The following is a 22,361-nucleotide window of genomic DNA, read 5'->3' as shown; positions in this document are numbered from 1 at the left end:
ACAACAACAGAGTTGTTGAAACACGACATAACAGAAGGAAACGTGAGACATTTTCTACTAATGCAGGATCACTGTGGGTGTGGCTTCACCTGTAGCACATAGTAATGAAACCATCCTTTTCTGTTAGGTCCAGATACTGTATGTAGATCAGGTCTTACTGTACCTTGGAGCTGCTAGACGGGTCAACCTGCCTGGAACAATCTGACGTGACACACTGCCAAGAAGCCCTCCTACCCACCCACGAGTACGCAACCCAGCCACGCCTCCCAAAAGAGAGGGGGGGGGGGCAAGCGAGGGGTGCCTCCTACCAAGCTGCCCCCCTCTGCCCTTACAAGCCAAGGCAAGGTCCCCTGAAACCTGGGCACTTCCGGTTCCCCGCAGGCTGTCCTGTTGTCACCGTTTCTACCTTTTACATGTCCAATAACTTGTTAAAGCATAACGTACTGTGTATTTCTTCTACCAGAAGATGTGTAGGTTATCTGTAAATTATTATAAATATGACGTTTTTAATATATACACACATCTATATTACAAAAAAAAGGAAAGAGAAAAGATATTCCACAGAGTTTGTGCAAATAAATCCCCCTGATCTTAAAACATTTCTTCCTAATTCCCCGAGAGACCATTTTGTACATACTGTTATTTTTCCATTGTGCCGTCGAACGTGTGTTGCACCGTGGAGAGAGACTGTCTACTTGGTCTTCAACTGAGCCCCGTCCAGCTGTTTAAGCCTGCCCTCTAGTGGTGTGTACAGCTCCATGTATCTGCCTCACTATCAATCATTTACAGCCCCCCCCCCCCCCCCCATTTTCATGATCAAGACGGATCCCGTCTCATAGCAAAGCATTCTGGGAGGACACAGGAAAGCACTGTGAAGCCTACTGGTTATGTGACAAGCACTTTGGCACTACTAAAGAAACTCCGGACTATAACCGTTCCACAATGTTACCACCTCAGCTCAGAGATCAATTACCACCGGGAATGTTCTCCATTCACTGATGCTCTCAGTCCGCTACAATGCCTTGACAGTAAGTCAGGATACACACGTAGTATCTGGGACATTTTACACGCAGCCAAGCTGGCCTTTCTATTGCCGTAGTGGTCTGGTGCTGAGCATCACTGAGAAATAACTGAAAGACAGAATGCTTAGATCATAGTGTGTGCGTGTAGAGTGTATATGAACATGTTGAAGTGAGGTGAATTTTAATGGCAAACCTGTTGCTTGCTGTGACTTACATTGGTGTAACTGTTAACTCTTTGTTTCTGTCAGAGTTGCCAGGGTAACCTATTGTACAGCCCTTCTATCTGTCTTTTAGTTATTTCTGATGAAGTACTTGATCAAATTTTATTTTAGTTTTTACATCCTTGATTTGCACGATCAAAGAATAATTTTATTTTGTGTCCTTTTTTTTATTTATTAATAATTGTATTTTGGTCAAAACTAAGTGGTGATCAAACTCATTTTCATTGTCAATAAAAAATACTGTCAGTGAATTTATTGAAATGGTCTTATTTTACATGTAGACCTTTTAAAAAGCTCCAGTATAGAGTTTCATTTAATCATATAAAACTATGAAATAAACATGACGATTACTAACATGAATGTATCAATAACAGAAATTGTTGCTTCTTGTGTATTATCAGCCAGTATATAGAGAATGAAAAGAAGACTTCAAACATTTCCTTTCTGGTTTTATACCTTGGATCAGAGCCAAGCAAAGTAGAAAGACAGTATCTCTGCTGGATAGTGAGAGGGCTGGACAAGGGCACAATGACCCACTTAAAAGCAGTAAGACCTCTGCAATTTTCTTAACACACTTTTGAAACCATACATCAGACACATTGTTGGATTGTTTGGGTAAACATAACTTTGACCTTTAGGGTACATCACACATACCTGTACAGATGGATTTAGAGTCCCTTGGCATTCTTTTAACTCTCACCCATCCTATGGACATATACTGTGGAAATGTCATGATTTTGACAGCACTGGGCCTTGAAATGTGTTTGACAAGGGGTTCTGAAAGGTCATACAATTACTTTTAAACTTATATAAGAAACCTTTAGGACCAAGTAGGAGATACACCTACTATTTCAGAACTGCCCATACTGTAGCCTTATTAGAATGTTAGAAGCATACCCACATAATTCCATATAATGCTGTGGCCAGGTTTTTGATGGGTGATAAAAAATGGGTAATAAATGCCCCGACTTGCTCATGCTGTTAGAACAGAGATTTGAAAAGATTTGTAGATACATAGCAGTCTCAGAAATCACATGCCTATTTCATTTTATTCCATAAGAATAACAATATTTTTAATTTGATAACAGCAGACAATTGTATAAACCACACGATTAATTATTTATATAAGGCCATTGCAAATTGGTCTGTTAATTCAATACTTCAAGGTAAACAGGAGCAATACTTGATCTTATTACGTTAATATTGAATAAAGGGTAATGTTATCAATATTAAAACATCTACGACAATAAAATTGTGTATCATTATAATTTGCTGATTAAATAATGCAATAATTATTTCTTCACAATCACGTGCAGTTTTCTTCAATTATTATTGATTTGTCAACAAATGTCATTTTCATCACTCCAGAAATCTCATGTCTATTTTGTAGATTTAATTACAAGGAATATGTACGGAGGCAGTGTCCTGGCTAAACTGCTCTCTAACGCTCGCAGGGTCTGCTCCTTAAAACGGTGGCAATTGAATACAAACAATTTTGACGGGTGGTACATATATTCTTAATTGGTATGGAGAAGCACAAGACCCACAGTTTTTGGGGTGTAGTTACGTTGCTTTCTACTCATAAATTTTTTTGCGTCCGGTGAGAACGTACAAAGCTAACTGACCTAGCTAGCTATGGACGTGCCACTGACAAATGCATTGTAACATCTGAAATCCTTTCCATTTTATCTTTTAAAGGAAAACAAAATCTGTCAAAGGTTAGACCAAATCTTACGGCCTTACACATAAGGGGCAGAAGATTACCAAAAGTTTCCAAAATGTATGTTTTTAAGGACCTAGTGGCTGTGTAGTTGTGCTTTCCCTGCCTGCTGTTCTCTACTGCTGACACCGTGTGGTCAAGGGCGGGCTACGATGACTTGGATTATCTGCCCAGAGCGATCCAGATTCGTTTGAAAGTATAAGCGAATGGATTTCGTCTTCAAATAAAGTAAGTTTACTAATCTTTTTTTTTTTTTTTTAGCTAGTTCTGTAAAAGTTTGAGCCTCCACTCCCTGATTTTGTTGACTATGTTCATTTACTGGATTCAGACTTGAATGCTTGAATCGTCCGGTTACGCCATGTGCCCTCAGTTGCTCGCAGTACGTTAGGAGTCATATAGATGAAACTGGTGAGATGTGTTACTGAAGCGTGATGAGATCGATGTAGTGCCATATGTTTTAGGAATTGTCCTGGGCAGTCTCAATAGACCCGTGAATGGGACCATGACATACTGTTCCGGTAAAACTGCTTGTCATCTAATGACGCATGTAATAGAAATAGATTAGCAGCTTGTTAGGAAGTTCATCCCGACTAGTGGTTATTATCCGACTTTTAGGGCCGGTTTCGCAAACACAGATTAAGCCTAGTCTAGGACAAAAAAAAACAAACAAGCTCAATCGAGTTTTCTATCGAGTTAACTAGAAAAATGTATTTCTAGTGTCCTACCCTGACTTAGACTTCAGCGCACGTACTGCTTCTTCAGTAATCAGCTATTCAGACAGGGCTTTGGGAACATTGTCGCCACAATTCTGTGAATAATGTAATGTATCTGGCTCAGCTGGCTAATGGGGTTGTTTTCTACATCACTCTGAACTTCGCTAAATATTTGCAGTCATATTACAATAGTTTTTCATACCAATATGATCCTGATCCAAAGACACCACCGAGTTGGTACGCAGACTTGCCGAGAAAACGATTCTGTGGATTAATTGGTGAGTTCTGTGAATCCATTAATCATTATACTGATAATCTTTTACAAATTAAAAATCCCAAAACATAGTTGCTCCATTACAACAGTGGTTGTCTAACCTCCCCCGCAGCCCCCCAGCCGTCTCATAATGTTCATTGTACCTTTGAACTAGCTCACCTGAATCAAGCTGCCAAGGACAATAATTAGTTGATTCAGGTGTTCTAGCTCTGGGCTATACCTAATGCATGCAATGTCTGGGGGTCCCCAGGAGAGGTTTGAGAAGCACTGCATTACAAACAATTTAGCTAGTGATTTCCAAGTTGGTTGTATTATTTACTATTATGAAAGCTAATTTAATGACTTTCCAGAACAAATATTTTTAAAACCCATTTTTACATAGAAATTATGAAATGTTCCCCAGGGGTCAAAGGTAACATTAGGATTACACCCAGAAAAAGGAAAAAGCACCAGATAGTTGCAGTCTCAAAGAGACCATCATGGGCCAGACACAATGATCCATTCAAATCTACAGGTATGAGAACTTTCCAGCAACTACAGTATGAGTACCTCTGAAGTTATTTCGTACCGCTTGTTTTTCTAGCTCCTCAGAGTCATCCCCACACAAACATATGTCTCCCATAAGTATGACTGTTAGTAAAGACGCACTGTGTGCTTGTTCTGTAGTCGTGGTTTGATGGGCCATGTCCAACGTTGGCTAAATTGCGTTCTGATCCAGCAACCGGGCTAGTGAAGACAAGGGCTAATCTCTGGGATTATCACATTTTTCCATTCAGCCAGAGGTGCAGCTCTAGTCCAGTGCTCACGGTAGACACTGCATTCTCTGGAGAGAGGAGGGTTAGAGCAGGACGTTGTGGAGTCACTTGTCAGCGTGTCCCTGCTCCAGTTTCACCATCCTCTCGATGTCTTTGTACACATCTGGGTCCTCAATGGTAGGACTGATCTGCGGAGACAGAGAGGAGTCAAGCTCATTTCTTCTAGTCTCCTGCCTCTTTGGTCCTCCCTGGTCTCCTTTTGACATCACAGGTGATATAGTAAATGCGGCGATGTAAGTAACGTGCCCGAAAATACTGAAAGAAAATTGCATTTACAGGCTTGCGTCCAAAATTCAATGGGTAACATTACTTTTGTAGTGAATTTCATAGAATAAAATACAAGGTAGTGTATTGTTCTTTAAAGCGTACATGTTTTTTTTTGCTCCACGCGAGTGCGGCTGATTTCTTAACTCTTCATCAGTAGGAAAAGACACAAGCATCCTTATTTAAGTATCTAACTAAAGAAATGACACAATCATCAACCACTAATTGGGAGGGGATGAAGGACCACGGGTTTACGATGGATTTGAGACAAATAAAAATAAAAAAAAACGAGCAATGTCGGTCCTTCCTATTATTAGTGAATGTCAGTTTAATTTAAATTAATTAAACTTGCTCACCAGGTTATAAGATTAGCTTTTGGGTGATGACTTACCTTGTAGGGTTTCCCGTTGACCAGGTTGGCCAGTGAGGAACGGGGGATCTTTCCAGAGCGGGTCTTGGGGAGACAACGGACAATTAGCACCTTCCTGAAGGCAGCTACGGGCCCAATAGTCTCTCTGACCAGGTGCACAATCTCCTTAACCACCTTATCCTGGCTCGTCTGTAGGTCTGACAAAAACATACAAACAAGAATGTGTAGCCCCTATGGTTGCCGCACGGAAAAGTATGGTCACCAAACATCTCAATTAATCCTGGGTCCTTGACCTTGATCTGTCAGTACCATTCTTCAGCACACACAGAGCCAGGGGAATGTGGCCCTTCAAAGAGTCCTCCAAACCCACCACAGCGCAGTCCACCACCCCAGAGTGCATCAGGACAGACTGGAAGCACAGAGAGATGTCACACGTTCTGCTGATAGCCAGCCAGCGCAATGCTGACATGAAAAAGTTCGGATGTGAGAAGATGTGATGTGATTGGTGGATCCTGGAAGACAATAATCTAAATTGGGCAGCCAATGTAAACACAGACATGGACACTGAGAACCGTACGTCCACATTTTGTCTAGATGCCACTAGGTCAATTCACATCATTAAAATGTGTGTATATTATGCCCCTCCCCTCATACCTCTTCCAGTGCTCCTGTTGACAGCCTATGCCCCGCCACGTTGATTACATCATCAGAGCGGGACATGATGTACAGGAAACCCTCCTCATCCAAATAGCCTGCATCCATGGTGTCATAGTAACCCTAAAGGAAAACGGGACCGACAGATAAAATCAGCAGACAGCAGTTTCTTTTGGACTGTTTAAGTATTTCTGTCGGGAACATTTAATCATACAATGCATTTGAACCACTAGATGGCACCTCTGGCCAACAAAATACACTAATCATTGTGAAACATAAAGGTCTGAGCATAAGCTCCCTCTATGTTTTTTGCAGTGTTTCAATCTACAACTCAAAATCATTAAGACCAATCCAAAGCGGCGACATATTCCATTCATGTTTAAGATCTTTTGCCCATGTTTTTGTGACTGCGTCAGGGGAGATTACCTACAGGGAACTTGGTAAAGTAGAGCTTCTTGAAAAGCTCCTGGTTCTGCCACAGAGACAAGGCTGCTCCTGGTGGCAGTGGGAGTCTGAAGGAGAGTAGAGACAGACCGCTTTGTGTTAAGGAGGAGACTAGTGTCTGCAACAGACCACAGCAGAAACAGAGGGCTATACACAGGAAAGAGCCATACTCTCCATACTAACCTAAATACTCAACATCAAGCTAAAGCTAATCATAATGTCTGAGGTTGTCAGTGCTGATTCAGAAGTCTACTGTTGTCTGCATCATTCTAACAGGACAGTTTGACAGGAGGTCTACAGTTGTCTGCATCTTTGTAACAGGACTGGTTCACAGGAGGTCTACAGTTGTCTGCATCATTGTAACAGGCCTGGTTCACAGGAGGTCTACTGTTGTCTGCATCTTTGTAACAGGACTGGTTCACAGGAGGTCTACAGTTGTCTGCATCTTTGTAACAGGACTGGTTCACAGGAGGTCTACAGTTGTCTGCATCATTGTAACAGGACTGGTTCACAGGAGGTCTACAGTTGTCTGCATCATTGTAACAGGACTGGTTCACAGGAGGTCTACAGTTGTCTGCATCATTGTAACAGGACTGGTTCACAGGAGGTCTACAGTTGTCTGCATCATTGTAACAGGACTGGTTCACAGGAGGTCTACAGTTGTCTGCATCATTGTAACAGGACTGGTTCACAGGAGGTCTACAGTTGTCTGCATCATTGTAACAGGACTGGTTCACAGGAGGTCTACAGTTGTCTGCATCATTGTAACAGGACTGGTTCACAGGAGGTCTACAGTTGTCTGCATCATTGTAACAGGACTGGTTCACAGGAGGTCTACAGTTGTCTGCATCATTGTAACAGGACTGGTTCACAGGAGGTCTACAGTTGTCTACATCATTGTAACAGGACTGGTTCACAGGAGCTCTACAGTTGTCTTTGCTGTTCCATGAAAACATAACCAGAATAATCTGCGGGCATCAGTATGTCTGAGAGACTGTTTTCCTAGGGGTAGATAAGACTCAGACAAGGATATCTAAACCTTGAGAATATCTTGTGTTGAACTTGTCTTAATTGGAAAGACAAGGTTGTCAGTCTATCAGCCATACATGAGGAGGGGTTCTGGTAGTGGATACTATTACATTACCCCGTAGAGGGTCCAGCCAGGGTGCACAGTGTCTGCCTGGCCGGACCTGATCCTCAGTGTAGACACACACTGGGCCAGGGTAACTGTGGACCTGACACTTACAACCCCCCCCCCAAATGTTCTGGAGAGGGTCAACCGAAGTAACTCGCTAAAAACGCATTCTGCACTGTATACAGTGGCGTCAACGAACACTTGTAACAAATAATATAATTCTGTTCTGTTTTGCAATAAAATAATGAAGATAGTATAAAAGCTCTTTGCCGTCTTTATTTGACTGCAGCCAAATATAGGGCAACTCCGATATTGTTCTAGCCCTGAGAGGAAATTAATAAACCAAGATGTAATAATGTGCCATGGTTTAACCATCTGTATGCATATGCTAATGAGGCTGTCATGCTTTACAGAAGGCTTTCTACACACACAAAACTGCCTTTGAAGCCTTGAAAATGCAAGAAAAGAACCTGAAATCAATTAGGGGATTAATGTTTTTTGTTTGTGCTTGAGATCCTCGCCAACCATAAGCAACAATAATGTCTTTATTCACACAATGCACTGTGAGAACAGTCTGTTGGAGGACATGAAATGCATCCTATGGCCCAGGTTCACATAATGGTGATTCTCTATCATGAATTAACCTCAAAGCTAAAGGTGTTTGTTCTTAAAAATAAGAGACATTTAAACTCTAATACATTTTATAAGCCAGCAATAACAAGGTAAATGGAAGAGGGAAGAGATTTCCAGGTGTCCTCCATCAAGATAGTAAGGCAATGGGGAGGAATGTCTGGTGTGCTTTGCCGTGACCTGGCTAATCAAATCAGCAACCAAGGCAACACCACAGAGTTCTCTCTCAGGTCGACCAATTAGAAACACTATTTGACCTCTCCTCAGGTTATGTAGCCATTGTTACTAATTGTTTCACCCACTGTTGAGGAACTGAAACACAAGCAGTAACATTGGCAACACTGTGTATGGGATGGTTAAAATGCCCCTGCCTGCCTGAGTGTTTCCTGTCTATCCCTGAGGCAGAGACAGAAAGGTCCAGGTGACAGTGGTAGTACAGTATGACAAAACGACTTAGTCTCTCACAGGTGTGACCATGAGCATACGACTGGCAAGCCTTACCTCACCACAATATTTCCCAAGATCCTCGGCGCCACCTCCTGCATGTCATCATTGATCACTGTGACTGAAGAACAGAGAGAGTGTGTACAAATTGTATTCATGATGCTTAGGTTTCACCCATGTGCAAGGTGGGCTGTTAACATTTTCCTGTGCAAATATACCAGGAAAATACTTTCCCATACTGGTACCATTACAAGTGTGAAATGTATACCTTTTTCTGTTTACAGTTTCAGAACCAGAAATGACTTGTTTAATACGTCATTATTTCGTTGTTGTCACCATTTTGGCACAAAACTGATTGTTACCATTGTATCCTGGGACGGGCTTGCCTGCCTGTCCAGGAGGAGGTGACAGGGAGTTTCCCAGGCCAATACAGGAGGAGGTGATGGCTGAGCCACTTTCTGAGGGGAGAAGAGGACGTATGATCGTTAAGACATGCACCCATGAACACGTTCTTAACAAGCACACGTAGAAACATGCACGACACGAGCATAAATAAATGTACAACACGGGCAAAAAGGGTTTACATTTTTGATTGAGACAAAACTCTGTTTCATGAGTGACAAGCAGTAAAATGGTTTATGGTTGGTGGACAATTTGTGGTTGAGCCCTATTTTCATCCTGTTAGTCTGTAACAGTTGTTTCCAAACTTCCTCTCTCCAGTGTCTGTGTTCTTTTGCCCGTCTTAATCTTTTATTTTTATTGGCCAGTCTGAGATACTGCTTTTTCTTTGCAACTCTGCCTAGAAGGTCAGCATACCAGAGTCACCTCTTCATTGTTAATGTAGAGACTGGTGTTTTGCAGGTACTGTTTAATGAAGCTGACAGTTGAGGACCTGTGAGTTGTCTGTTTCTAGACACTAATGTATTTGTCCTCTTGCTCAGTTTTCCAACGGGGCCTCCCACTCCTCTTTCTATTCTAGTTAGAGCCAGTTTGTGCTGTTCTGTAAAGGGAGTAGTACACAGCGTTGTACAAGAGATCTTCAGTTTCTTGGCAATTTCTTGCATGGAATAGCCTTCATTTCTCAGAATAAGAATAGACTGATGAGTTTCAGAAGATAGTTCTTTGTTTCTGGCCATTTTGAGCCTGTAATTGAACCCACAATTGCTGATGCTCCAGATTCTCAACTAGTCTATAGAAGGCCAGTTTTATTGCTTCATTAAACAGCACAACAGTTTTGTGCGGTGCTAACATAATTCGATCAGTTAGCCTTTTGCTGATAATGGGCCTCGGTACGGCCATGTAGATATTCCATTAAAATCATCCGTTCCCAGCTACAACAGTTATTTACAGCATTAACAATGCCCACACTGTATTTCTGATCAATGTGATGTTATTTTAATGGACAAAAAATTAGCTTTTCTTTTAAAAACCAGGACATTTCTTAGGGACCCCAAACCTTTGAACAGTAGGGTACATTTTTGCCTGTTTACATTATGGAAAAAATACTGCAAATGAAATTAAACTATTAATCAAACAATTTTAATGTGAATAGGCCTTTAATACAGTACTACTTCACATGGGAGATTTCACACAGGGGAGGCTCTGGTATCAACATTCAGTTCGAATTGAGACATTCCTCTATTCCCCTCCTGCAGAGATAGAGATCTGATTTTCTCTTGCTGCAGGACTTTAAAGCTAAATGGAAGCACTACCGTTGTTTGCCTGGCAGGGGACTATGACTGTGATGTAGATCAATGGAGGCAGAGGAATGGATCCTCCTATAGCCACCAGGGCACTACCCTCTGGACTGAAGTTGTTCCGCACCACTCAGGGCTCATTAATCATCAGCAGGTTAATCATTCCCTGCAGACTTCAAAGCCCTTCTACCCTGGGCCTACGCTGTGGGTCAACACTGACCTCTCCACCAATGGTAGTAGAAACAGTAGGGTGTTCTTTGTCTGCCCCTGTCCTGCCCATCAGGTCAAAGGGCACAGGCTTTCAGCCACCTCAGTAACCACAAAACCCAAACTAAGACACTTTCAGATTTCTCGTCAGGTGATATAGCCAAAAACGACACAGGATCATTTTTACGATTGAGATGAATAAACGCAGAGGAGATGCATGAGTCTGTTCAACACACACTTGGATCAGTGCATGTATGACAGAGTTAAGAGTGCGGTAAACTCGCTCTACTAGTGGATTAAAATGTCTTATGTGAAGCTATCCAAGAGATACCCTTTGGGTGGCTCAAACATTTTAAAGATTTCAAGGAGGGCAGTCGCATGTGCTAGCAAAGCAGAGGTCCCAAACCAGGGGTCAGCCCTGCCAGAGGTCCCAAACCAGGGGTCAGCCCTGCCAGAGGTCCCAAACCAGGGGTCAGCCCTGCCAGAGGTCCCAAACCAGGGGTCAGCCCTGCCAGAGGTCCCAAACCAGGGGTCAGCCCAGCCAGTGGTCCCAAACCAGTGGTCAGCCTATCCAGGTATCAGGAGAATCAGGGGAAGTTTTACTCACTAAGCAAACTGCATGACTTCACAAATATGTGCAGAAACAGCAATATGTACACTGTGACAAGAAGCCTTTTAAATGTGAGAACAATTTAATAAATCCAATAACGACGGCAGCAGTGTATGCTTAAATTACTGTTAGCAGCAGTTATAATTGCGGCACATGTTTTAGTTGGCGATTAAAGCCGAAGCAGAAAGAACCAATGTACTGTAATGGCTCAAAATAATTGTTCTCACCAATTTCACACGAAGATGGTAAACAATAAACAGGGCTTAATTGCCTGTTTACACAACCAGGTACATCTGGGCTGTGTACAGAAACATTGTGATGTCTCGAAAGGCATCTGTACAAACTACCTACAGTTATTAATTTTTTTTTCTTTATTGATTGTTAAACAATATATTCCTTATGTGTGAAGGGGTTAAAGAGCTCTGGGCCAGGCAACATGGAAAAATAACTCCTTTAGTTTTGCCCATTTGCCATGAATTTAAGAATAATTTCTTTCCTCACCCTAAAAGAAGACTACGGACCAAGAAGACTATGGGCATAATGCATGATTCGTTTTTCTATTAAGTGCCATTACAAAGTTAAACTAAGTCGAGCTAAAACTGTGTTTAGACACCTAGCTAAAAATCTAATGGAAGTAATCAGTGTGTGTGAACTTGTTTTTAAAAAGTATCTCACCACCTACTGAAATCAACTTCCCATTTGGTTAAATTTTACTCAAAGATGATTGGGCCATTAAAATGTAAACTTGCTTACCAGCCCCAATGTTTTTTGGCTAGTGATGTCTAAAATTATTTTATGTTTGTAATGGCTGTTATGTATGAACCATGCATTACAGTTTCTCTTGGCCCAGAGATGACTTTCAGGCAGGGGAACCATCTATAATCTTGTTAAAAGAAAGTGAACCCAGTGGCGCCACAGTGGCTGCTGACCTTGTGCCTCTCAGCATGTGTTCGTATCCAAGTATCTTAGTTGGTAAAGGTAGAAAATATTTCCCTTCTAAGCAATGGACAATAAAGTTACATTTTATTTCAATATCAGCTCAATGCGTCAGACTATACATTCCCTCTTATGGTTAAAAATGGCACTGAGGTTGAGGGAGTAACCAATTAACTGGCCGATACCACATTGCTCCAGGCTCTAATCGTGTGTGTGGGGGTGGGTGTGAGAGAGAGAGACAAACAGGTAGGAGGAACAAGCCAATCAAAAAAGACAACATGATGAAAGGGTTTAGCAACATGCAGCAATAGTGTATCACTTCAGACTCCGAGCTCTTTTCATTCTAGTGAAGGTAAGCATACCAATACGCCACAAATGGAAGAATTTGCTGCTTTATCTCGACACACTGAGTTCTATACCAGTTATGGTGAAAAGGTCTTCACCCCTGACAAATATAAACCTTGCTGACGGCATGAATGGACTGAGCAAGGCTAGATAAGACTACCAGAGAGGGAGCTAGAGTATGGCTGTCATGATATCAGAGTTTCACGACACGATTATCGTGTCCAAAGAATTCATGACAACGATATTATTGTGATATCTACAGAAAATGTGAAGGAAATAAATCCGTCCAATTCATCTTCAATTTGTTTGTGTGTTTTTGTCTTTTTTTTTGGCAAATGAATTACACTCTAAGTACGAGTGTAGGGAGGAGGAGGGTCTGTAACCATAACTGTACAAATAAAAAAACAAAAGCAAACAAAAAGAACAATTACCTTTAACGAATAGTGAAAAGGCAACCAGAAAAGATCTACAAGGCCTAATACCAAGATGAGTTTTTGGAAAAATATGGCATCATTTTCTCCAAGTGAATAGGCTACAAAATGGCACGTCTTTGCGGATCTCTCCCAGAGGTTCTAATGGGGCTAACAAATGTATTTCAATGCCAGCGTATAGGTCCAGATGTTCTGTTTGTCTATATGTGATACGAATTAGCTATCGAAAAAACCAAGAGGAATTTCTGGAAAAATACGTTTGCCTAGTGAATACGGTATTATATGTATTGTTTAACATCAATATAACAATTTTTAAATATCATGGTTATCGTGAATACCGGTATATCTCGACAGCCCTAGACTAGTGGAAGAGAGAACCAGCAGAGTGGACTGAGCGAGGCGAGACAAGGCTACCAGAGAGCGGGCTAGAGGAGGAGTGCGAAAACAACACGCGCAGGTTAACGCATGAAAGACTGGTGACAGATGTGAAGGTCTCGCTCTCTTTTCCTTGTCCCTCTCTTTCTGTGGTCAGATGCCAGTACACAAACAAATCAATCTTCTCTAGAGCGACCGGGCATGTTGGTTCTGTTGTGGTGAGACGTTTTAGAGTGATGAATGGCGGGATGCTGTGAGAGGCCAAGCACGGGGGGCAGGACGAGGGGAGGGAGGGAGGGGCATCGCTGTGCCGTTTCATGCCAAGGTGCTGTCTAAATGCCAAGCCACACCACTGACGCCTGATAGGGGAATGGTTGTTAAACACACTTATTGTATATTCCCCTCCAAAAAGATTGGCACCCTTGTTAAAGATGAGCAAGAAACGGCACTTAAACCGTGGTATTTGGCCCATTTATATGTATCCCTGAGATCGGTTACTGCTATTAATGGGGTCGGCGAAAGGTCAAAGCGCACACACCTAACTGCATAGTCTGGTTTGCTGGATCAGTGAAACTGATAAGGGCCACAGTGGCAGAACAGGAATTTAATGTTGCTCTTATTCTTGGAAGCATACATTGTACCTTTGTAACCATACCGCTTCGCACATTTTTCATGGGGAGTTATAAACTGGATGGTTTGAATCCTGAATGCTGATTGGCTGACAGCCGTGGTATATGAGACTGTATATCATGGTATGCCATGATATCGTTTTACTGCTCTACTTGCATTGATAACCAATTTCTAGTTTTTTTTGCAGGACCGCGGTAACTGAGCCGGCTAAGAAGAGCGAATGTCTCTTACTGAGTGAGTGACTGACTGACTGACTACCCCTTGTTAAATAGTGTAGTGGTTAGAGAAGCGGACTTGTGAACTATAGTTTGTATCGCCTCGCAGGCGAAGAGAAGTATGCATTGTGAATTATTCCGTAATGATGAAAACTTTTGCTGGCTAAAACCGAAACCTGAAACTGTATACAATTATATTGGGACTGTTTCTGACATGGAATAGTTCATGTTCAGTCTCGCTAGCAATTGCTCCATTCTTATGATTATTCCTAGGAAGTTAGTAGTTACTAATAAGCTGTTAAAACGGCCAGTGGAAAAAGCAATATAGTTCATAGACTCTAGGGTGGAGGTAAACTTAATAAGAAACGTTAGTCAGTTTAACACAATCCTCAATGGAGTCAAGCAACTGCTGAAACAAGTAATTCCGTGGCGTAGTGGTTAAAGACAGTGCCTCTAATGTGGAAGACCTAAGTTTGAATTTATTGAGAGCAATGACATTTATCAATTATATCTGGTAGATTCCACGATTCTCTCGCCTTTGTTGTTTCGCAATGAAAGAAAAAAATATGTTCTTATGCCATGAAATTAAATAGCTTTGGCAGACTGGCTAGCAATTGCTCAATTCTTACGACTATACCAGTAAGTTAGTAGATACTGGTAAAGCTTATTATTCGTGTGTGTGTGTGTGTGTGTATATACATACACTCACCTAAAGGATTATTAGGAACACCTGTTCAATTTCTCATTAATGCAATTATCTAATCAACCAATCACATGGCAGTTGCTTCAATGCATTTAGGGGTGTGGTCCTGGTCAAGACAATCTCCTGAACTCCAAACTGAATGTCAGAATGGGAAAGAAAGGTGATTTAAGCAATTTTGAGCGTGGCATGGTTGTTGGTGCCAGACGGGCCGGTCTGAGTATTTCACAATCTGCTCAGTTACTGGAATTTTCATGCACAACCATTTCTAGGTTTTACAAAGAATAGTGTGAAAAGGGAAAAACATCCAGTATGCGGCAGTCCTGTGGGCGAAAATGCCTTGTTGATGCAAGAGGTCAGAGGAGAATGGGCTGACTGATTCAAGCTGATAGAAGAGCAACTTTGACTGAAATAACCACTCGTTACAAGCGAGGTATGCAGCAAAGTATTTGTGAAGCACAACCTTGAGGCGGATGGGCTACAACAGCAGAAGACCCCACCGGGTACCACTCATCTCCACTACAAATAGGAAAAAGAGGCTACAATTTGCACAAGCTCACCAAAATTGGACAGTTGAAGACTGGAAGAATGTTGCCTGGTCTGATGAGTCTCGATTTCTGTTGAGACATTCAGATGGCAGAGTCAGAATTTGGCGTAAACAGAATGAGAACATGGATCCATCATGCCTTGTTACCACTGTGCAGGCTGGTGGTGGTGGTGTAATGGTGTGGGGGATGTTTTCTTGGCACACTTTAGGCCCCTTAGTGTCAATTGGGCATCGTTTAAATGCCACGGCCTACCTGAGCATTGTTTCTGACCATGTCCATCCCCTTGTTCCTAATAATCCTTTAGGTGAGGGTTTTTATATATGTGTGTGTGCGTGTGTGTGTCAATATACCATAGCTAAGCACGGTGTCCAGGCACGCTGCAACACGTTCTGCCCAATAATATTGCTTAGCTGTGGTATATTGGCCATATACCACATCCCCCATCGTGCCTATTACTAACATATACAAATTAAAGCAGAAGCCTGAATAAATGAGTGGAGGAACATGAAGAAAGCAGATGCTTCCATACATACATCACAGTGGCAAGAGGGGAGGATCGAAGTGACTTTGAAAGACTCTTCCCGGGACGGCCACGCCCCCTTCCACAGGGCACCAGGAGTCACTGAATCGTTTGATGAGAATGAAAAGGACGTGAATCATATGCAATGACCAGTCACCAGATCTCAATCCACCTACGGGAAATTTTGGACTGACAGGTCAGACACCAAATGAAGGACTATCATGTGAAAGAATGGCGTTCCATCCCTCCAGTAGAGTTCTAGTGACTCGTAGAATCTATGCTAAGACACATGTAAGCTGTTCTGGGGGCTCTGGTGGCCCAACACCTTACTGAGACACTATGTTGGGTTTTCCTTTCATTGGTCACCTGTTTGCACAAGTTGCATTGTGTATTATGTTCAGTCGTTCTTCCAATATATGTAGCTCATGTAATGTTCCCCTGGAAGAACAGTTCTGTGGGGAGCCATGGTGCAGGTGTCCAGCTCCAACTGGGAATCTGAGATGATGTGGAGGTCTTTTCTATGTCCTGACAAGGGTCCTGACAAGGGTTAGAGAGTGGAGCTCATCATATTAACACATCATCGCAAACTAATGTAAACATGTCATTTTGACCCAGAGTCAGTTACCAAAGATGCTATGGTAATAGCAGATTTGTAATCCAAAACCTTAGACCCAATTTCTGATATTTTAGGTAGCATATTTAGTTTCAGACGCCAGGTCTCTGGGTAGGTTGGTGTGCGCTGGCTTTTATGTGTACGTGCATGCACGTGTGTAGAGCCGGGGGTATTGGGTTGTCTAAGTAATTTGCGGTTGCTAGGGTAACTGAGGATGATGGTGACGGACAGTTTGCCCAAGGTCAGTAGAACCCCACTGGGGCACATGTAAGAAACGGCAAGCAAGCTCCCTGAACATTGGAGCAGCACTGCCCAGCTCATCATCTCTCTACCGACCTGTCGGCCCACTAATCCAGGAAATAACACACAGACGAATGGACAGGATATCCACATCAAGACCAAAAATAGAAGTGGCCATGGGATGCTGCATAGATGCACGAGGATATCAGATTGCAATGTAATTGGTTAATCATATAACAGAGTGTACTGTGTATACTTTTCATCTTTGAACACATTGAAGGGATTGTTCTGAGAGAATTTGTATTTGGTTGAAATTCCCCATCCGTTGTGTTGTGTCTGAAGGCCCATAATGTCATAATCCAGAATTAGCCATTGTTTACTGCAGCCCCATGCCAGGCTTAATTGAAACTTTGTGCCCACCACAGCAAAGGATGCACTGAGAATGAAAACCTCCTTGAAAACACTTCAACTTAGTTAAAATCTGTCACCATAGCCGCCATTTCTTTAATGGCATGGGAACCAGGCCGGCCCATACAGGGCATCGTACAAAACATTTTGACATCCGTTTTGGCTCGACTGCGTCACTTCAACAACCAGTGGCCAAAAATCCTGAAATGCATCTTTAATCATTAAAAGGATGAGGTTTCCTTTTTGATTGCATCTGAGAGCATGGACAATTCCAAAAAACTACAGATGGGTGTGGATATGCCCGCACCTCTTCCAAGACTATTCTTTCGCATGACTAATTACAAAAAAGTTGGTTCCCTGAAATTATCAGAATTTTGGGATGAGGGAATATCTAATTTCCCCTGTGCTATTTTCCATGTAGCCTTCTGTACAAACAGAGGGCTGCTAGATTGTTTCCTGAAGAGTTTCTTTCCCCGTGCTGTAGCTCTCAGCAACTGGCCATCTGTCCCCGAGTGACTAATAAGACTATGTTCAGCACATCAAGACACCTTGAAATATCCACACTACACTGCAAACTGTGTTTATCTGCTTTCATCTAGACTATTCTAGGGATGCAGTGGTACGTATCGTGGTTTGTGGGTCACAGTATCGGTATGGTTTCAGTATGAATGACATATGTTAGAAGTGTTTCCACTCGAGGAGCGGACCGTGACAAAGCAGTGCTTGCAGACTACTCTGTTTACGGTTTTCTTACCTTCGTCATCATATTGGCACCCGTTTTTGATTTAGTCTAGTTTTAGTCATTTTGACTAAAATATCTTTCAGTTTTAGACCCATTTATATAATTTGAAGAATACTTTCGTCTAGTTATTGTCAACAAAATACCCTTATGTTTTAGTCACATTTTAATCCAATCACAATTATTATAATCTCGTTAACCTATAGTAGTCTAAACATATCAAATAAGGCCAATGGAACATATTATAGACTAACATTTAGTTGATATTGCATACCATTAGGCCTATTTATTAAAATTGAATGCAGTGTTGTCAGTTTGAAATGTAAGAACAAGGGGAGAACAGAAGATTCAGAAACATTTTAGCTAACAAATTAGGGCAGGGTTCATTAACTCTGGCCCTGCCAGTTCTACTCCTTTTTTTCATTGCAACTCTCTAATCAGGAACCTATTCAGACCTGAGACACCAGCTGGGTCTAATTAATGAGGTAGAACAGAAAACCATCAGGCTCCGGCCCTCGTAGCGTAAGAGTTGATGATCTCTGAATTAAGGAAATAGCCATGTATCCAGGCACCACACCACGGGTATTTAACAAACATTTTCCTCACTATTTTTGTTGGTGAAATTAACACTGAATTGAACGCTGAATCCAAAATGTTCCCACACGGCGGATTTGAAAGACAGCGGTGCCTCTTAAAATTAGTCTCTCTCTGTCTTGCTAGTGCTCGCCATTGGAAGGTTGGAGCTGAGGGAATATTAGTTTTTAGTTTCCCCACTCTTCATGGGGCCCCTTTAGGGAGGTTTCCTTCTGAGATGTCATTGCAAATCATCCATTGGTTGTTTAAGGGGGAGGGTTTCGCGGTCACTGCGTTTGCCACAATTTCTGTGGCGTAAAGTTTGTCAGCCCTCAGGAGCCCCCTAACGACCTGGGGCCCCAAGCAGTTGCCTGCCTCACCTGTTCACATGCTGCGTGTCCGGTTCCGTGGATCAGAATCTACAACGTGCGTGTAGTCTGCAGCAATAGGCAAGTTTAGAAAATTATAGGAAAATGACCAGCGTATTTGAACTCCGTGGTTCACTTTGAACCACATGTATTGAACTTTGTACCGTTACATCCCTATACTATACTTGAAATATATACAGTACCAGAAGTTTGGACGCACTCATTCAAGGGTATTTCTTTAGTTACATTGTAGAAAATAGTGAAGATATCAAAACTGTCAAATAAAACGTGAAATCATGTAGCAACCGAAAAGGTTTCTCTTTTCATAGATCAGTCCACGGACTAAGGAAGTAAATTATAAATGACATACTTAATAAAGGAGAGGAGAACTGTGTTAACAAACATGAATTCCTGCAAGTTGGCTGTGGTTAGTTTATAGTAGTTAGTGGGCAAGTACATTTACAGTACTCTTCTAATGATCATCAGCTGTAGGGCAGCAGCATCAAACAGACAGGGATGTTCTGTTCATCCCACAGGAGTTAATGAGAGGATAACACTTTCAGTGGTGAAGTGGATGCAACAGAAAAAGAGGTGAATAATAAAGTATTGAATATTGCCATGGCCAATCAGACCTACAGGCTTATTATGCAAGAAAGTTATTTGCTCCACGGGCCGTCTCATCAAGTAAACTGTCTGTTTACTGGCAGTAGGTGGCCTCATCTGAACTCACAAAATTGAACTAAATGTCTTATAGTTGACCAGTCCTGATCAAACGGCCCTCCTCCGTTTAGCGCTTCCAACTTGTCAAAGCAATATGAGCAAAAAATCGAAACAAAAACTTCTAAAACGTTTTCAACTTCGCACAAATGCAGCCTTTTGATTAAGCTTTTATTTTATTAGTCGATTAAGAACAAATTCTTATTTACAACAAATAGCCAGGGCAACTTTCTGGCAATACATGCTTTTATTGCAACCTTGTTCCAATCCATGTTGACAACTAAATGGGAGCCTGTCTGCTTAGAAGAAATGTTCTAAATAACATTAGTAAAATTCGGCCTACTGCAACTATATTTATGTTCATAAGAAATTAGTGTAACCCATTTAAAGCCTACCTCTTGCTCTCTAGACTCTGTATTAAGCTGCCTAAATAACTAGCTAGGTCGACATTCCCTTCCTTTAGATGGTTTGTCCTAAATGTTTCATCAATAAAGTGAACAAGTCTATCATCCTGAGTTACTGGATGTAGCAAACTATGTACCAGTCTTTGACTTAAAAGACTTTCTCTATGTACACACAAGGCCTATTTCTCTCAAATATTGTTCACAAATCTGTCTAAATCTGTGTTAGTGAGCACTTCTTTTCTGAGATTATCCATCCACCTCACAGGTGTGGCATATCAAGATGCTGATTAGACAGCATGATTATTGCACAGGTGTGCCTCAGGCTGGCCACAATAAAAGCCCACTCTAAAATGTGCAGCTCATGATAAATGGGGGCGAAAACAAAAGTGTTGCGTTTATAATTTTGTTCAGTGTAAATGTCTAGCTATCTGAAAATAGATGTACAATGCTTCTAAATGTATTTCATCAATGTAACACTGAATCTGAACCATTGTGCTGAGACTGAGAGCTTCAGAGGTTGTGCCCCTGAGTTGGTGATTGGGCTGAAAGGGCTGGACAGAGGCCCAGCTGCCTGTCTTCCCTGTGTCTGTAATTGCTGCCTCCCATCAGCCACTTCATCCTAGAGAGCCAGACCCTGCCAACTGGAAACACTCCGGTTGCCCGGCAACGCTGATGACATCAGCAACATTCATCATCAGCCGCCCATTCAACCCCCAACGCGTCGGTCTTAAAATAGCAACACAGATTATTATCAGGCTTCAAAGTAGCAGCCATTTTCTGTTCTCCTCCAGCATAAACAGGGTAAAAATCAGCCCGGTATTTAAATGGATTTGGGTAAAGTGATGACACTGGTGAGGGAAGAGGTGTCAGAGAAGGGGGTGTGTGTCTGAGTGAAGGGGATCGATGTGACTGTCTACCATGGAACAGGCAAAGGGACATAGTGGATTCTCCTGATGATGGAGATAGATGGGGCGAGGAATGAGAGAATGGTGGAACAGGAGAGGTGATGGATGGAACACAGAATGAATCCGCTTGTGACCACAAGTGCGGCTGGGTTGATGCGCCTGGGTTGATCCAAATAAAAGCCACAAGCGCACAAACCGCCTTTACTTCCCATCAGAAAGGTTATTACACTCCCTGGTCCTGCAACATCTGATTTTATTTGGATAAAGAATTCCAAGAGACGCATTCCAAGCCAAATTATTCAATCCATAAACTGTTGTGGTTATCTAAGTCACTTGTCGGCAGTGAGGTTAGTCTACGCCAGGATCGTCTTCACATGCGTATATAGCGCATCGGGGGCGGGGTTTGGCGTATCAGGACAGCTAGCACCCCCGGCCTGGCATCACCACGCCACGCCGGTCACTACTATGTATTCCTGTGAGCTCCTATGATTTAAAACCCAGGGCAGGCCAGGCAGTCAGATTACTTCCCACCACCCTACAATTGGCCCTAGATCAGTGGACAGGGTTTGTGACCGTCTGGGACTACCATTCAGATCACATGTCACCCCACTGCTTTTGAAAGCTTTATCTCTACGCCACCATCCCTCGCAGTATGCCTGCAGATTGTTTTTTAATGCCATTGATTTCAGCTTCCCTTTGCTGAATATTACATTACCATGGCAAGAGATTAAAGGCGTATGGTGGAAAGATTTATGTGAAACTCCCAGAGTAATTGATTTTGTTCATTTTGTATACATTCTGCAAGGAGCATCTACTAGATCTGCTTGAGAAGGCTTGGCAGTAAAGCCCCTAGATGGAGACTGCCAGATTGCATCTGAGGGACGAAACTTAAAGTGGAAAGTCTGTGATGGTTTATTTAAAAAACAAATGTTGAAGAAATGCATTTTAAAGAAGTTTAAAATAATAAGCTTTTGATTTATCTCAAGCTGCAAAGGCATGTAACACAAGTTCAGAATAATAACAGCTGTGTTTCTTAAATATAACATGGACAACCCTCTCCAGAACTCCATCCTGCGAGAACAAGCCTGTTTCATATGTTCCTGCTATTATTGTAGTAGTCCCTCCTTTAGACTTCATCTTCTTATGACAACATGTCATGTCAAGAGTTGTGACAAGACAGGGGCTGATAAATGGTTTTGATGGATCACCTGTCACCACAGACCAGTTGACACACACAGTGTGCTGAAGTTCTTACATTACTCAATTCAGCATAGATGGGAGGAATCAGAAAGGTACTGCCAATGCTTATCATGTTCTTCCACAGTACTTAATTATACATGCCTTCTTCCAAAACCAAATCGCTGCAGAGGTTTAATTTCCAGCTGTCAATATCAATGTGTAGAAAGAGGAATAAAGAATCACATACATTTGCAACCACTTAGCTGTAAAATGCCAGAGAAAGATGCAACACTGA

General features: G+C 42.1%; 3 protein-coding genes across 7 annotated transcripts in view; 2 read left to right on the top strand and 1 right to left on the bottom strand.

Moving 5' to 3' along the window:
- ppfia2 (PTPRF interacting protein alpha 2) overlaps nucleotides 1-1,498 on the top strand; it is a 148,900-nt gene extending 147,402 nt beyond the window's left edge. For all 4 annotated transcript variants that reach the window (XM_013140203.4, XM_020042762.3, XM_020042763.3 and 1 more), the window contains one exon: nucleotides 128-1,498. The gene's annotated coding sequence lies outside the window, so the exon portion shown is untranslated. The remainder of the gene's footprint in view (nucleotides 1-127) is intronic.
- Nucleotides 1-22,361, bottom strand: part of acss3 (acyl-CoA synthetase short chain family member 3) — a 43,387-nt gene that overhangs the window by 167 nt on the left and 20,859 nt on the right. The window contains exons 10-16 of one of the 2 annotated variants that reach the window (XR_002195987.3): nucleotides 9,069-9,164; nucleotides 8,764-8,827; nucleotides 6,484-6,565; nucleotides 6,054-6,176; nucleotides 5,709-5,808; nucleotides 5,421-5,596; nucleotides 3,879-4,893 (exon numbers count right to left, since the gene is read on the bottom strand). Coding sequence is in view for 1 of the 2 variants with exons in the window: in XM_010887212.5 (XP_010885514.1) it covers nucleotides 4,810-4,893; nucleotides 5,421-5,596; nucleotides 5,709-5,808; nucleotides 6,054-6,176; nucleotides 6,484-6,565; nucleotides 8,764-8,827; nucleotides 9,069-9,164 (725 nt within the window). In the remaining variant the exon portion in view is untranslated. Of the gene's footprint in view, nucleotides 1-1,675; nucleotides 4,894-5,420; nucleotides 5,597-5,708; nucleotides 5,809-6,053; nucleotides 6,177-6,483; nucleotides 6,566-8,763; nucleotides 8,828-9,068; nucleotides 9,165-22,361 lie in introns of those variants that run through there. The other variant, XM_010887212.5, reaches the window with a different exon arrangement.
- Nucleotides 3,173-22,361, top strand: part of lin7a (lin-7 homolog A (C. elegans)) — a 77,079-nt gene continuing 57,890 nt past the window's right edge. Inside the window, exon 1 of the mRNA XM_034290056.1 lies at nucleotides 3,173-3,191. The gene's annotated coding sequence lies outside the window, so the exon portion shown is untranslated. The remainder of the gene's footprint in view (nucleotides 3,192-22,361) is intronic.

The sequence above is a fragment of the Esox lucius genome, chromosome 23 (genome assembly GCF_011004845.1).
Source record: "Esox lucius isolate fEsoLuc1 chromosome 23, fEsoLuc1.pri, whole genome shotgun sequence".
Taxonomy (NCBI): domain Eukaryota; kingdom Metazoa; phylum Chordata; class Actinopteri; order Esociformes; family Esocidae; genus Esox; species Esox lucius.
Note: the sequence above shows the minus strand (reverse complement) of the source record. Positions and strands in the feature narration are given on the sequence as shown.